General features: G+C 38.1%; 1 protein-coding gene across 3 annotated transcripts; it reads right to left on the reverse strand.

Moving 5' to 3' along the window:
* Positions 1–954: 954 nt before the first annotated feature.
* Positions 955–16,902, reverse strand: poc1bl (POC1 centriolar protein homolog B (Chlamydomonas), like). Of its 3 annotated transcripts, XM_077506891.1 has the most exons (12): positions 16,832–16,902; positions 13,718–13,939; positions 10,717–11,122; positions 9,269–9,438; positions 7,962–8,151; positions 6,409–6,594; positions 6,193–6,310; positions 5,938–6,114; positions 4,166–4,297; positions 3,972–4,082; positions 2,426–2,578; positions 955–2,328 (listed from the first exon to the last, which is right to left on the reverse strand). In XM_077506891.1, the coding sequence occupies exons 3-12, from the start codon at positions 11,103–11,105 to the stop codon at positions 2,197–2,199; spliced, it is 1,758 nt and encodes a 585-aa protein (XP_077363017.1). In that variant the 5' UTR covers positions 11,106–11,122; positions 13,718–13,939; positions 16,832–16,902; the 3' UTR covers positions 955–2,196. The 3 variants fall into 3 exon arrangements, 2 of the variants coding, with proteins under 2 accessions (XP_077363017.1, XP_077363016.1); XM_077506890.1 differs by lacking the exon at positions 16,832–16,902 and having other exon boundaries at positions 13,718–14,072; XR_013280153.1 differs by lacking the exons at positions 955–2,328; positions 2,426–2,578; positions 16,832–16,902 and adding an exon at positions 4,497–4,636 and having other exon boundaries at positions 13,718–14,072.
* Positions 16,903–16,911: the final 9 nt, after the last annotated feature.

The following is a 16,911-nucleotide window of genomic DNA, read 5'->3' on the forward strand; positions in this document are numbered from 1 at the left end:
GATAACGATCAAGTTGATTGGAATCGGCTTGTATTGGAAGAGGGAGACCTCCAAAACCTGCCGGACTTCGGCGCTCGACGTCCGTCCCTATTATAGAAGTTGTCTGTTATTTTATTCATAGGTGTTCATCGTAAAATTAGTTGTATAGTTTTCACACCTTAATCAAGGAATAGTGTTAAATGACCATAACCAACTGTTTAAATCTTACAATGTTCGCTTCTAATTTCACAAATGTTGTATTTTAGTCATTAGGGGTTTTTATTTTATTTTATTTTTTAAGTCATTTATTTTCAAATTATTTTGAAGCACAGCCCGGAAAAGCAGAATTGTTCATTTCCGTCACTTGATGAGCGTTTGTCCCGCTTCAACATTTCGCAACTATTCAAACCGCTTTTAATTGATAAGTAGCTCTATTTTTTATTTTTAAATATAATATGAATATTAATGCATTTTAATGTTTAGATTCTGTGTGTATTTCAAAATAAAATCGCTGTCAAAATTCATTTCTCATTATAGTTGATTTATATTTTGTTCATTAATAGTACTGCTGATATAAAAAAAAATGTTTTCACGCTTTTCTGGGTTAGAATAATCTGCTTCAACTGTATTAATTTTATAATAGCGGCTTCGTGTTTGTGAAATTATGTATCGTATTGTTGTTAACGTATCATCACGTCGCATTTTATAATAATTTGATGAAATTATGATTTAAATATTTGCCATATACGTCAGAAATTATCACCAGGCCAGGAATACAGAATTCCAACCCAGTAATAAAGCTATTAAATCAAAATTCAAAAAATATCTCTCTCTAATCTGTCTCGTCAATGTGACGTGTCGCTTTTTTGCCACCAGGGGGCGTCCTCGCATTGGGAAAGCTTACCCGCAGACTGAACTACAAGTCCCTTCCCTTCAAAGCGAGTTAAGTACAAAATAGACAAGACAAATAACAAATGCAATCATTCCAAGTTTTTAATTCTTTCCCTTCAGATCAAGTAATTAATCCCTGCATTGCATCAGTAGTTTCAGGAGTGCTTACATCAACTTTACCCTTCAAACCCGTTAACAATATTCCAGAGACAAAGCAAAACCTCCATTTTTTTTTTTTGCCCACTTCAAGTAGTCAGACAGGAAAACATCCAGCAGAGGCAAGTTTAAAGTCAAATAGCGACTAAAGTCATCCAACAGTCATGTGTTTGTTGTGTTAGTCACATTTAAAATGCATGAAATCTCAAAAGGCGTTAGGAAAACATCCTATCAAAAAGGCACAGAGATTCAGTCTGGATGATTCTCCTTGCGAAAAAATTGCACTTATTGGCGTTAAAAAAAAAAAAAAAGTGTCATTTGGTCACCATGTGAGCCAGGACGCCAGTGTTTCCACTTCCTCACATGTAGTGTCAGGAAGCAGCTGCTGACCTCCATCACCTCGGTATTTTTTATTTTTTTTCCCAGCATTTTTTGGGGGAGGGGGCGGGGCAGTTAAATTAAACATTTTTTCCCCTGATAATTTTGTTCTCCTCCCAATGCATTTATAACAGCCGTAAATTATATGCGGAGTTTGACTACACATGAACAGAACATTTTCTGCCACGTTTTGTCTCAAATGGCCCCCCCCACTGGCTTGGAGTAGCGGCGCAGGCAGGCACTTTTGTGAGCTTTGCCAGTTTTCTAGAGGCACTTCCATGCTACAACATGGCTGACAGAGAGATCGAGAGGAGAGATGAGAAAGGGCTGAGCTAGCGAGGTTAGAGATGAGATGGAGAGATTAGAGATGAGATGGAGAGAGAGAGAGAGATCAGAGATGAGAGAGAGATGAGATAGAGAGATTAGAGATGAGATGGAGAGAGAGAGAGAGAGAACAGAGATGAGAGCGATATTAGAGATGAGATAGAGGGATCAGAGATGAGAGAGAGATGAGATAGAGAGATTAGAGATGAGATGGAGAGAGAGAGAGAGAACAGAGATGAGAGCGATATTAGAGATGAGATAGAGAGATCAGAGATGAGAGAGAGATGAGATAGAGAGATTAGAGATGAGATGGAGAGAGAGAGAGATCAGAGATGAGTGATATTAGAGATGAGATAGAGAGATTAGAGATGAGATGGAGAGAGAGAGATTAGAGATTATAAATTAGAGACAGATAGACAGATAGAGAGAGAGAGAGAGCGAGAGAGAGCGAGAGTGTTCTGGTTCCGTCTACCACTCAAACTTCCACTGCTGGTTTTGATCGAGCGGGTCGCAGAGCCTCATCCGGACGTCGGCGCGGCCCTCCTTAGTGCGGTAGGCCGTGACGCACTTGTCCGACTGAGGGTGGTAGATGCTTTTGTCCTGGCGGGAGGGAAACAAAACCAAAAAAAAAAGAAGGCACAATGAGAGAAAAAAGTGAGAAAGAGATGACAGTAGTAAGAACGCGGGCGCCACTTACGTCTCGGAACTCCCACATGATGGTCGCCGGCGTGACGTCCCGGTCGGCGGGGCAGTGCCTCACGCTAATGGCCGGCTGGCCGTCGGTCACCTCGGCGCACAGCTCCGTCACCGAGTTGAAGCGGATTTCCTTGCGGGACGTGTACTCAAAGTACTGAGACACAAGAGGCGAAGAATTCAGTTTTTGCTCAATAAGCTGCCGTTATTAGTCTTTTTTTTGCAGAGGATAAAGACTATGTGCAATATTAGTTTTTGCAAGGTTTGAAAGCAATATTAGTGCTAGTTTCCTTAGCCCACCTATGGTGTTTTGTATTATGCATTAGCATTAAGCTACAAGTCTTTCACAAGACGAGGCTGTGTGGTTTATTCAAGGGATACTTGACTCATTGAACCATTTTCAGCAGTGAAAAGTCAATATTTTGTCCAGAATGAATTTGATAACTTCATTATTTTCCATGTACAATTAAGACCTTTAAAAAGTAATTTTTCTCCTTGCTGTCGACGGATGATGACATCACGTGAGACAAATGAAAAATAATTTTAAAATGAATAAATACATTTAATTATTTTCCTCATTTGTTTCACTTTGTTACTTACAAAAAAAACTATTTATTTTTATGAGACAGATGAAAAATAATCGTAAAATGAATAAATACATTTAATTATTTTCCTCATTTGTTTCACGTTACAATAAAAAAGAAAACTACTTATTTTCGAGAGAGAAATGAAAAATAATTGTAAAATGAATACATTTAATTATTTTCCTCATTTGTTTCCCTTTGTTACAATAAAAAAACACTTATTTTCGTGAAACAAATGAAAAATAATCTTAAAATGAATAAATACTAGGGGTGTGAATTGCCTCGTACCTGACGATTCGATTCGTATCACGATTCACAGGTCACGATTCGATTCGATACCGATTAATCCCGATACGAATTTATAAGTCGATTGTTGCGATTTTTTTTCATTCAAATTTAGAAAATACTAATCAGTAAGCTTGTAGAGTGTAAGATTTATATGAAAATGTATTATTTATTTATCTGAAATTTCAGTCTTATAGAGGTTGTAATCTGTTTCATGTTTGAACAGCATTGAAATAAAATATTAAGGCTTAATGTTCCGTTCATATAACATTCTTCCATGCTCAAGGTGTGAATCCTAAAAAAAAATAAAAATAAAAAATCGATTCTGCCGATTATTGAATCGATTCGAGAATCGCGCGATGTAGTATCGCGATATATCGATATATCGATTTATTTTAACACCCCTAATAAATACATTTAATTATTTTCCTCATTTGTTTAACTTTGTTACCTACAATAAAAAAATACCTATTTTCGTGAGACAAATGAAAAATAACCGTAAAATGAATAAATACATTTTCATAATCTAAATGAAATAAATAGAAAGAAACATAAAAGCTTCCTCTATTTGTCATTTCCCACCCTCAATCCAGCTAACTGACCAAACAATTGATCACAATCACAAGCATCTGGTGCGGCCTTGGCTGAGGTTAAAAAAAAAACAAAAAAAAAGCGCGTCACCTGGTTGCCTCCCTGGCCGTGACAGCCGAACAGCGAGAGGAACGAGTCGGTGGGGTTGTGATCCGGGGCGTTGTAGTCCAGACACTCTGACTGCATTCCCAAACTGCGCACCTTTTATTGGATAACATCAAAATTGCTTACACATCAGCCGAAAAAAAAAAATGAATTGGCAGACAATCAAATGGGCCACTCACGGCTCCGTGCCAGCCCTCCCTGTCCTCGGGTACGTGCAGGTCCGGGTAGATGTTGCTCAGGTACCACTGGAAAGACCTGCACTGCAGACGCTCTCTCAGCTGCAAGCGCTCGGAAATGTCGCCGTACTTCTCCTGACGGGTCAAAAAATAATCATCATCATAAAAAAATAATAATAACAATTTGTGCTACATTAAAACGTCAATGAAGTTGACGTGTACGTTTTCTCTACTGTACAAGCTAATGTAAATATTGAGCGTGGACGTGATTGCAAAGGTGCGGCGGTGCCACCTGACAGCAATTCACCTTGTAAACGTTTTTTTTCACACACACCTGGAATGCGATCTCGGTTGATTTGCGGAACTGCGCCCTTTTGTGTGCTCGCTCGCTGCAGGAATGAGGAAGTGGTCGGCCGCAAATACTTTTTGCGCTTCAGAGCAGAAGCGTGACGAGACCGACTCAAATTGGTGCCGCTAAAAAAAGCACAACTTTAATTTATGACTAATCAAATCTGGGAAATTTGTGAATGAATGATTGGCAGTCTCTTGCTGATGTTTTTTTTTTTTTAAATATAACATTTCTTTTACCTGTTAAAATTCCAAGCTGCTCTGACGAGTTATTTTATTTTTTATTCCGTTTCTTTAATGTATTTATTCGTTCAATTATTATTTTATTCAGAATGTTCTTTTACCTGTTTGATGATGACCTTTGACTTGACTTTAATTTTTATTTATTCTAAAAAATATTGAATTCTTACATGTATTTTTTTTACTGTTCATATGTTCTGATTTTTGCACACATTTTCTTTTTTAATTAAAACAATTGTTTTACCTCTTTAGATTCCAATCTGATCTGATGACTTTTAACTTCAATTTTTCAGACTTATTTCTAATATTTATTTGATTCTAAAACCTTTATTTATATATTTTTTTTGCCCCCAAAAAATTATTTTACCTCCTTAGATGCCAAATGTGTGTGAATTAAAATAAATAAATATTAAAAATACATTGGAAAAATTGAAGTCAAAAGTCATCAGATCAGTTTGGAATCTAAGCAGGTAAAAGAAAAAGAAGGAAATAAAATTATACTTACAAAAAGGTGTGCAACTAAAACACCAAAAATAAATGTAATAAAATAAAATAATATTTGTTGAACAAATTATATATATATATATATATATATATATTACAATTTTACAAAAATGTAAATGAAAGTTGTAGAATGAAATAAATAAATATTAAACATAAGTTGGAAAATTTGAAGTCAAAAGTCATCAGATCAGTTTGGAATCTAAGCAGGTAAAAGAAAAAGAAGGAAATAAAATTATACTTACAAAAAGGTGTGCAACTAAAACACCAAAAATAAATGTAATAAAATAAAATAATATTTGTTGAACAAATTATATATATATATATATATATATATATTACAATTTTACAAAAATGTAAATGAAAGTTGTAGAATGAAATAAATAAATATTAAACATAAGTTGGAAAATTTGAAGTCAAAAGTCATCAGATCAGTTTGGAATCTAAGCAGGTAAAAGAAAAGAAGTTAATAAAATTATACTTACAAAAATAGGTGCAACTAAAACACCAAAAATGACATTTTCTTTTACCTCCCGAGATGCCAACGTGATCGTACAAGTCTTGACAAGACTTTCAGTTTTTTCAAATTCATTTTTAGACTTAAATATTGATTTTACTGCACAATTTTCTTTCAGGAGTCCGTTTTGAAAGCTTCCCGCGTGCACCGACGCTGGCGCCGGGCGCACCTTTTTGGCCGGCGGGTTGCGTTTGTAGAAGTGCTGCTTGTAGTCGTCCATCCACACCTCGGCCGCCCGCACCGTGTTCTGCAGAAAGTTGGGCCGGGCGTACGGGGCCTTCTTGGGGAAGACGTGGCCCACGTGGGAGCACGGGTGGATCTCCAGGCTGCCGCCGCACTGCCACACCTGCGGGACGGAGCGCGGTCTCGATCAACGTGGCGAGCGGTTGCGAGCGCCGGGTTGCTTTGCGGAGGCGGCGCTGACCCGAAAGGAGAGCTCCAGGTTCTCTCCGCCCCACACTTCCATGCCCGTGTCGTACGTGCCCAGGTGCTGAAAATAGGCCTTGCTGACTGCAAACAAGCCGCCCGCCATAGTTGGGGACCTAAAACGGACAAGAGCAGCTCACATTTTGATTTTCGTTCAAATCCGACGACGCGTCCTCAACAAGAAATTGTCCCGCGACGGCGATCGATGAGTCACCTGAGCGGTTGGATGCGCGACTTGCGGCGCTGGCGTTCTTGCTGGGGCACGGCGTGCCACTGGAAGGTCAGCCTCCAGTCGAAGCCCCCGATCATGGGCTCCTCCGGCTGCATGTAAAACTCAAAGGTGTTCCAGTCGATGGTGTCGATGACGGGGCACACGATGGTGCTGGAGTTCTGAGCGATCCTGGGGGAAAACAAAAAATGATGAGGGAGGGACAAAAGTATGCCAATATTACAATTTTATAAACATGTAAATGAAAGTTGTAGAATAAAATAAATAAATATTAAAAATAAGTTGCAAAAATTGAAGTCAAAAGTCATCAGATTAGTTTGGAATCTCGGCAGGTAAAAGAAAAAGAAGTAAAAAAAAATATATATATATATACATACAAAAGTGTGCAAATAAAACACCAAAAATAAATATAATAAAATAAAATAATATATTTGTTGAACAAATTATATCTACATTACAATTTTACAAAAAATGTAAATGAAAGTTGTAGAATAAAATAAATATTAAAAAGTTATTATTAATTATTAGTATTAATAAGTTGCAAAAATTGAAGTCAAAAGTCATCAGATTAGTTTGGAATCTCGGCAGGTAAAAGAAAAAGAAGTAAAAAAAATATATATATATATATATATACATACAAAAGTGTGCAAATAAAACACCAAAAATAAATATAATAAAATAAAATAATATATTTGTTGAACAAATTATATCTATATTACAATTTTACAAAAAATGTAAATGAAAGTTGTAGAATAAAATAAATATTAAAAAGTTATTATTAATTATTAGTATTAATAAGTTGCAAAAATTGAAGTCAAAAGTCATCAGATTAGTTTGGAATCTCGGCAGGTAAAAGAAAAAGAAGTAAAAAAAAAAATATATATATATATATACACATACAAAAGTGTGCAAATAAAACACCAAAAATAAATATAATAAAATAAAATAATATATTTGTTGAACAAATTATATCTATATTACAATTTTACAAAAAACGTAAATGAAAGTTGTAGAATAAAATAAATATTAAAAAGTTATTAATTATTAGTATTAATAAGTTGGAAAAATTTAAGTCAAAAGTCATCAGATCAGAAAGAAAAAGAAGTCAATAAAATTATACATTCAAAAATGTATGCAACTAAAACACCAAAAATAAATGTAACTACACTAAGTGCAATTTCTGAAGAAATTGCGTGGAAATGCTGAAAGCCGAATGCTAATAGCTGAATGCTAATGAAGGATTTAAAAAGATACATTTTGTGAAAATTACAAAGCAATTAACTATTAATTACTAGTCATAGTAGTTGTAATAGAAACAGTAGTAGTATTACTAGTAATTACTGAGTAACTTGTAGTTAAAAAAACAAATACAAACACATCTACCAAATCTCAGTCAGTAGTCAGCAGTAGTCACCTACCATAAATTACTAGTGTATATATATATATATATATATATATAAAATAGAATCGCTGAAAACTATTTATTATCTACTGCTTGGTGCACCAACGGGTACCACCAATTGGACGTGTGGACGCACCTCTCCAGTAGGGGTTCGATCCAGCCGGGGACACACTCGCAGTGGCAGTCCAGGAAGGTGAGCACGTCGCCGCTGGAGTACCTGGCTCCGATCAGACGGGCTCGGACCAGGCCCTCGCGCTTGCTGGTGCGGATCAGACGAACACGCTGCAGCTTGCTCAGGTAGTCGGCCAGACGCGCTTTTAGGTAGTCTAAAAAAATTAATAAATAAACAAATGAATAAATAAAGAGCCAAAAGCTGCACTTTGTTTTTGTTCAAAATTCAAAAGGGAGTGAAACAGCAGCTCAGTGAATTCACATACAAAACGCCAACCGAATGTGTTTATCCTTAAAGATGAAAGGAAATGAAAAATGAAACGATGACACGGATGGATGACAATGATTTTAAAAAGAACAAATAAGATACTAAGTCTCGGTAGCTTAGTTTAGCCACAGAATGCTATTTAGCTAGGCCTTATTTTAGAACCACAACGTTAGCATTTTTAGCTAATAACATTTTATGATGATGTTTCAAAGGGATTGAAACAGCAGCTCAGTGAATTCACAAACAAAACGCTAACCTAATGTGATTGTCCTTAAAAATAACATTTAAATGATGAAAGGGATCGATAACAATGATCTTAAAAATGAAACATAAGATGCTAGGTCTCGTTAGCTTTGTTTAGCCACAGAATACTATTTAGCTAGGCCTTATTTTAGAACCACAACGTTAGCATTTTTAGCTAATAACATTGTTTTATATGATGTTTTTTCAATTTACAAATAAAATAAGTACATTGCTCACACTGGAGTTGATTTTATGAGTAAGTGAAATGTTTTTGTCAATGACCGCTACACTTTAGGACTCCGTGTTAGCATTTTGAGCTAACAAGAGCAAAAAGCTTGATTTTACAGATACCGTAACACGAGTAAATGGGGTATATGCCACGGAAGAGGCGGGACTTCCGACTTATGTGATTTTTGTACATGAGCTTTGATTCCGGTCCGGGTTGCGAACGCGCAACCGAGGGGCACAAAGTCGGAAGCACAAGTATTGCGACGCGGCCCACACGTGTCGCAAACCGAACCGGAACCAAAGCTGATGTGCAAAAACAGTCCCGCCTCTTCCGTGGCACTGGAGCAGGCAATGTTGATTTTTGTTGTTGTTGACAGATTCAAATGACGACAAGTATCAACCTGTATATTAGAAACCTTATTGCGACTTTTTGAAGCAGAAAACAAGTCAATTGGAGCAGCCGTGGTGTGTCTGGCTTATATTTGACTTTTTCCCAACACTTCAACGCCGACTTCCCTCCTTGACGTTCCCACCTCTGTCGCTGTAGTCGTCGACCAGAATCACCTCCTTGAGCAGGATTTTGGGCGTGCTCTCCAGGACGCTGTGGACGGTCCTGATCAGCGTGGACCAGGCCTCGTTGTAGAAGGCGATGACGACGGAGGTGGTGGGCAAACGGCGGTAGTCAAACTGCCTACTGCGGCACCTGACGTATGACAACACGGATCGGTTTTGTTTTCCCATCTGACGTTGCATCCAGACGGGCGGCCATTAGGCGAAGTCATAAAGGAGGCGGTACGGAGCGACAGACCGCCAGCAGTGCTCGCAAAAGATGCTGAGTTGACAAATAAGTGGACTTACAGGAAGGAGCGGGGGGGCGAAGAAAAACACGATAGAACACAAAAGGAGCTCAGATACCTTTGTTATCAAACGCGGTTCTTTATTTGGAAAGCACGACAATACCTGAAAATCAGGTTCAACTTGCAGACGACGGACAAGGATGAAATTGACTCCACGTGTTTACGTTATGACTACTCAAATATTGGCTCGGATCGGACACGATTAAAATAGGATACAATAGTGTTCTTGTTCTGCCATGGAGTAGTAAACTAATAAAAGATGGATACATCTGCTGTTGAACGCAACTTCAAATAAAATAGATTCTTTATTATAGTTGAAGTGAAATTACAAATATTTATTATAGTTTAAGTAAAATTACAAATCTTTTTTTTTTTTTTTTTTATCACTATCTGAATATTATGTATGAAATAAACACCAATCCCTGGCTAATAAACAGTAATCAGGGGGAAAATGTTTTTTTAATAACTAATGCAAAATTAAAATAAGTGATTAGTCGAATAATCGATTTAATAATGGATAGATTAAACAATTCAAAAAATATTCAGTAGTGAGTAGTGACAGCACTACAAATCTGATTCAGCATTTTCATGGCCAAAACTCAATTCACTAAAATAAATGTAATTATTATTATTTATAATTTAATTTTACATATAACAAAACAAAACAAAACTCAAATTTCAATGTTTAAAGTCATTATGATTTTTGCTTTGACTTAAAAACTATTTTTATTATATTAAAAATACATAATTTCATGACAAAATTAGACCAGGTAATCATAAAAAAACAAAACAAAAACAAAATAGTCTTAAAAAGTAAACACTTAAACATAAAAAAAAGTTAATAAAATTGAAGTACAAAATGCATTGAAATAAATCTTGGGCTGATATCGGCCTTATTTTAATGTATCAGGTACTCGCGGAGTCCTCCTCGCCACTAGTTGGCGCTATATTGTGGTATATTGGCAATTAACACATCGGTGAACCATCTCTGTCCGTGTTCAGAATTTCAAGAGTTAATACTGGGACTGGCAAAAAAAAAAAAAAAAAAAAAAAAGTGGTATTGCTAATTAAATCACATGAAATTACTCATAAATCAGGTAAGAAACGCATTAACGAGCACTCACTCGGGCATCCTGTTGTCCTTGATGTGTCTGTGGAGGGAAATCTTGTCGCTGACGAAGATGTTGATGGCGTAGCGCTCCACGCTGTCCTGCGCCGCCGCCTTCTCCTCCGGACTCAGCTTGAGGTTGGCCGCCCGACCCCACTCGCCCGGGGCGTTGTCGTCCGCCGGCGGCTTGGCGTCGAGCGGCTCCGCCAGCGGCTCGGCCGCGTCCGGCCCGCCCGCGTCCGCTTTCCGACGCTCCGCTGGCTCCAACGTGTCGCCGGGGGACGATGACGACGACGACGATGAGGAGGGCGAGAGGACGAGGAGGAGATACGCCAGCCACAGCAGCCAGAGCAGGAAGAAGGCCTTGGCTAGCACGCCCAGTTTGTGTGAGCAGCGCCCCCTCATGGCAGGGACAGCAAATCCTGCCACAAACATCCCAAGTTGAGTGAGGAAAAAGCGGGATTGCCATACTGAGCAAATATCTCCCAACCAGCTAACTCATTTGCTCCCAAAAACTTAGAAATACCTTCTATTTTAAATGTTTTAAGTGTCCCAAAGACGTATTTATACGTTTTTGTTTTTATGCTAGCGCATAAGGAAGGCTTTGATGCAGCCTCTATACTGCACAGAACGGTTAAAGCAATGGTAGTTATTACAAAAACGGCCAGCAGGTGGCAGCAGAGTATAATAGATCAACCAGGGCCATGTTGCAACAAGCTCTTTTCCCCAGTGTTTTCAACAGGTTTGTGAATAATTTTATTCCGTCACTCTCCGCCTGTCTTCTCATCCCTGTGAAATATTTTTTCATGGTGTCACTTGAGGGTCTGCTACACTTCAGACTCAGACTCTGTGCTGTGTGCAAAGCGCGCATGCTCAGTGCAAACAAAACCCCTGCACCACCGAGCGAATGCTCCCTGCACACACTCTGCAAATGAGAGCACCACTGCCCCCTAATGTTGAGGAGGTGCAATTGCACTTTATTATAAGAGACTAAAAAATAAAATAAAAATATAAAAGCATGTTCCCCAAGGTCAAACACGCCCCCCTTGACGAAGCCTCGCGCCCCCCTGGGGGGGCCCGCCCCACTATTTGAGAAGCACTGGCTTGGTGATATAGTGAGACCTCCACTGTAATCGGGTGCTTGGCAGATTATTGGGAGGAAACTCTGGTTTCCACAGGAAGAAGGCCACGTTGGACGGCCGCCAGCGAGCGTCTCGAGGTTACAAAACGGGGACGCCAGAGGACAAAAAGGCCCTTTGATTAGTTCGCCGTCCATCACACCTCCCAACACCCAATCGCTCCCAGCCCCAGTGAGAGAACTTGATGTGCATTTGAAATCCTTTCCCTCGCTCTCCCACTTTCAATTAGTGGTGAGCGTTCCAAAAAAAATGTTTCAAGAAACATTTTTTTTCTTTTTCTTTTTTTCTTTTTACACACAAGCTCTCTGATGTTGAGCAGATACCACAAGCGCTGCTCGTAGCTTACTCAAACTAGACAAACTGCATGGGAATACTGAAAGCTTCATAAAATTCATCATACAAAAATTTATAAAAATAAAAATACGCACGGGGCTGACTTTACTTCTGCTGGCAGTTTATTCCATTGGTGTGCAGCATAACAGCTAAATGCTGCTTCACCATGTTTGCTTGTGTGCGTTTCTTAAACGTACTCAGTACCTAAATCACTCCACCTGTCGTCGTTCTTCTTCACTGTTCGTTTGTGTCGTTTCCATAGATACTACCTGGCTGTTTTTTTTTTTTTTTTTTATGTAACAATTCATCGGCTGCAACTTTAGCGTGCGACTCCATGCGACGCCTTCAAATAAAAGGACACGTCTCATTTCCTCATTGGGTCTTCGGCGCGGCCCATCAGGTTGCTACACAGCAGAGCAAACATGCGCAAAAGTCACACTCGCGCCCCCACAAAACAAATGGAGGTATTAAAAGTTGGATTTGAAATCTATTTATAGAACTCTAACACCGAGCTTGAACATACATAATTAAAACATCAGTGTAAATAAAACAAATGTACATAAGTCTTCATCCAAACGACTCAAATCAAATCACTTGTTCCATGTCGGAGGGCAGAACTGAGCTAGTGTACTTGAGTCGATTTTAATCTTGACCTTTAAAAACATATTTGTACTTTCTACTCCTTACTTTCTCAAAATAGGCAAGTTCCTTTTTTTTACAAACTCTACGAAATGATTCCAAAAAAATAATAAATTAATTAATTAAATAACCATGGGTGATATTTTGATAGACAAACTCAGCAGACTTGGTACTTCAAAAATAAAAAATAAAAATAAAAAGCCACGAGCCACCACAAGCCAGCGAGAGCCAACAAAATTGAACATATTAATTTAAAATAACTTACGCTAGATAACCACTGATGCCAACAAAGGTGCAACATACTTGAACACAGAAATGCGTCACTGTGCACGCCAAAAATAAATAAATAAATACAAATAAAAACCGACACTGTTTGACATTCTATCACCGTTATTCAGTACAACTTCATCCTTTAGTCTTTGCATGTTTTCAGCAATTATGACTAAAGGTGTGAACAGATTCGGAGAAGCAAGATATTCCCAATCCATAGCCTAATTTAGGAGATTTTTTTTATGTGCACGCAAAGAATAACAGTTTGTTGATTCTAATTTAAAAAAAATAATGTGTGTTTAACATTCAAATTAGTGAAATAAGCACAGTACTGTAAACTATTTTGTGGGTTTTTTTCTTAAATATATACTGTACGTGATTTTATTTGACAGATTTTTAAATGATTTAACTTTTTTTTGTACTTGAGTACATTTCAGAGTCTGTATACTTTATTTTTTAGCTTTTACTCAAGTAAACAACTCGAATCATACTTGTACTTTTTATTTGTAAACTTTCTGCTTCGAAGCAGACAGTTGTTGAGTACTTTGACCAGCTCTGCTCGAGGAGGGAGGAAACGAAGGATTTTTTTTTTTTTTTTTTTTTGTCGGGAAGACAAACGTGTCGATGTCGCCTTACCTCGGCCACCAGCAGTCAGTCACATGAGTCCGGGCGTCCTTTCGAGGCCGTCGCGGTTGTTGTTTGCCGTCCCTCCCGGAGAAAGAAACCGCTGGCGTGCAGATGTCAGCAACACGTCGTCTACATCCTACCAGCTGGCTTGCTTGCTTCACGTTACTTACTCGCTCGCTGTGATAGCCGGCGTCAGAATAGAAAACGCCATCCAAACAGTTCCGCTGCAGACTGTCAAAATAAATGACTTAAAAAAATAAAATAAAATAAAAAACTTCATGTAAGACACATGGGTCTCCCAGGCGGAGGAGCGAACCCACGCCAACCCGCACCGAAGGCAAGTGACGGCTCCACTCCTCCACCTGGAGCCCTGTGTTTTTCGAAATAAAATAAAAGTACAGTACTTTGTGACGTAATTTCCGGAGTTCGTGTAATGCTGCTTTCACCTGCTATGGGAAAGATGGACGTTACCACTCAGGAAACTCTTAATTACGACCGAGTTCTGTTCATGTGATTTTGTTGTTATAGCAAAATTGTGTGCTACGTAATTGTGTAGATTCTAAAACAGCCTGCTGTGCTAGCGGACGTTAACGCCCTTATAAGTGTTAATATTTCTTGACATTTACAAAATCCGTGTGCGCTCTCCGCCATGTTGCAACTTGAAAAGTGCTCTTAACTCGAAAACTCGGGTATCAAAATCAATTCACAGTTCTTCAGTACAAAATACGACATGAGTGGGCGTTCACGTGCAATTTTCTCCTCGACATGTTAGATTTACCATAATTAGTTACGATACCACATGAAGGCAGCACTCACATTCAAACATTTGTCTCATTTTTAGCGTTCAAAATGTTGCAAATACCATGAATAAGTATAATAACTGACAGGTGTTTAGGTATGTGTTTCCCAAACTTTTTATATATATTTTATAACTTGGCCAGATTGATAATGTGAGTCACTCAAAGGAGTTCTGCACAACGAGAACTCGTCTTGCAGGCAAGGTTACATATTTTACATTCGAACAAAAAAATCTCAGGCACACTACTTCACAAAATTGGCACCAAAAAAAAAAAAAAAAAAAAAAAAAAAAGTGTATACACAGGTTAATTATGGACCTTCTGCCATCTAGTGGAAGAAAATTATTTTGTGACTTTTACTTTACGGAAAAATAGGTGACCATTATTTATAAATATATTGCTGCAAGTTTGATTATTTATTATGCACACCTGATTATTACGCAATATACTCCAACACTTGCATTGCATCATCGTTATCGATTATTGTGGAGGTTTGTTTTAATGAGCTGGCTTACCTTTGTACCTTTATCTGTAAGGATTCAAAGGGAATGTAGTCATATCTATAGAAAAGATATTTTCTTTTCGCTAAAGGGATACTTGACTCATTGAACAATTTTCAGCAGTGAAAAGTTCATATTTTGTCCAGAATGAATTTGGAAACTTCTTTATTTTTCATTTACAATTAATACCTTTAAAAAAGTAATTTTTCTACTTGCTGTCGACTGATGATGACATCACCTGTGCTGAGGGAGGCGGTAACGATCAATCATAGCTCACCTGTTTTCCGGGTTTGGTCAGTAAACTGAGCCATGATTGGTCGTTGCCTACTTCCTCAGCACAGGTGATGTCATCATCAGTCGACGGCAAGTAGAAAAATTACTTTTTAAAAGGTACTAATTATACATGAAAAATAATGAAGTTACCACATTAATTATAGACAAAATATTCACTTTTTACTGCTGAAAATGGCTCTATGAGTCAAGTATACTTTAAAATAGTCTGTCAGCAGTACAAATTTCTAGAAAAAGACTTTTTCTTCTCAAAAATAAGGGAAGACTTTTTTGGGGAAATTGTACTTTATAGACTTTTCTGCTGAAAATTTTAAATAAACAAATCCAATCAAAACAAAATATACAAATAGCTTCTTTTTCGAAAATGTAAAACAGGTTAAAAAAAAAAAAAACATACTTCTTAAAAAGGCCCATCTGATCTTTTTATTTAAAGTTAAGAATTGCAACTTTTTTTTGTCGGCATGTTTTTAATATTAAAAATTTCAAGAGGTAATATAAAACACATTTGTCTCGCCATGAATAAACAGTTGAACACGCGCACATATGAAACAGCCTTAATGCGCGTGCGCGGTTTGTTTGCCATTCTCGTCCTGCTTTGCGTCTCCCGGAGCTTCGAGGTCCTGCTCAGGCCGGAGCGAGTTCCTCTGGCGTGGCCTGTTGTTGTTAGGCGGACACCTGCACTCTTTGGTCTCACGCCAATGTCTTTTTTTTTTTTCTTTTTTTTTCCCTCCTCCTCTTCCTCCCCCCTTCCCATGCAACGCTGACCTCATTCCTCGGGCGTCCAGTGCCAAAGAAGACCTTGAAGGGTTCTTTCACAGGTTGACAGCGCTTTTGTTTCTCTGTTGTTTGTGTTGCTCAAGTTGTCCCTGCCAGTGTGTTGATTTCACTTCCGTTCAGTTGATGGTTCCAAAGTACGAGTCAGAAAAATTTGAGCAAAAAAAAAAAGTCTAAAGAGAGAGCCCCATCTAGTGGCTTTGTTTACAAACACGTCATCGTGAAGCCAAGTCAGAGTGTTGCCATGGTGATTTTGGGTGACGACTATAAAGCGTGTTAGTCTTTAACATGTTCACTGCAGATTTTCGTTTTTTTTGTTTGTGATACCTCAAACAATAAAACACAAAAACAAAGCTGAGAAAGGGTTTTTAGTGGCACAGTAATAGATTATAATAATGCGCCATGTGTGATACTAACTCACCGCATGACTTAATGTAGAAGCTCAGTCACATTCAAAAAGTATAGTCCGTAAATAGGCTGGAGACGCTATCAAGTGAGGTAGAACCATGCATTTAAAACGCCCATTTTTGTTTTAGCCACAGGTGCATCTAATCAACCAGCAGGTAAACAAGTTCCTGAGCAATCGGTCAAGTAGAACCTCCTGTTACTAAAGCCAAACTGTGGCAGGGTTTTTACTTTCTGGACCTGATGATATACGTCCAACAAAGTTTTTGTCGATTGGTGAAGCTGTTGTCACCTTTTGAGCCGCTTTGGTGAAACTTCAGAAGAGGGGGAGAAAAAAAAAAATGCCGACTTCTTACCACTCTTGTTCCACAGCTCTCATTGAAGCTCTTGTCGATATCCAGATTTTTTTTGTGCCGAGCTCATTCTGCCTGGAGTG

Source organism: Festucalex cinctus, chromosome 19 (assembly GCF_051991245.1).
Source record: "Festucalex cinctus isolate MCC-2025b chromosome 19, RoL_Fcin_1.0, whole genome shotgun sequence".
NCBI classification, from domain to species: Eukaryota; Metazoa; Chordata; class Actinopteri; order Syngnathiformes; family Syngnathidae; genus Festucalex; species Festucalex cinctus.

Excerpts from the sequence above, each read along its gene's own strand:
- poc1bl (XM_077506891.1), bottom strand. The coding sequence starts at position 11,105 with ATGAGGGGGCGCTGCTCACACAAACTGGGCGTGCTAGCCAAGGCCTTC. Across the intron at positions 6,115-6,192 it reads ACCTGGAGCTCTCCTTTCGG|GTGTGGCAGTGCGGCGGCAG; the intron begins GTCAGCGCCGCC and ends TCCGTCCCGCAG. Across the intron at positions 2,329-2,425 it reads TCATGTGGGAGTTCCGAGAC|GACAAAAGCATCTACCACCC; the intron begins GTAAGTGGCGCC and ends CCCTCCCGCCAG.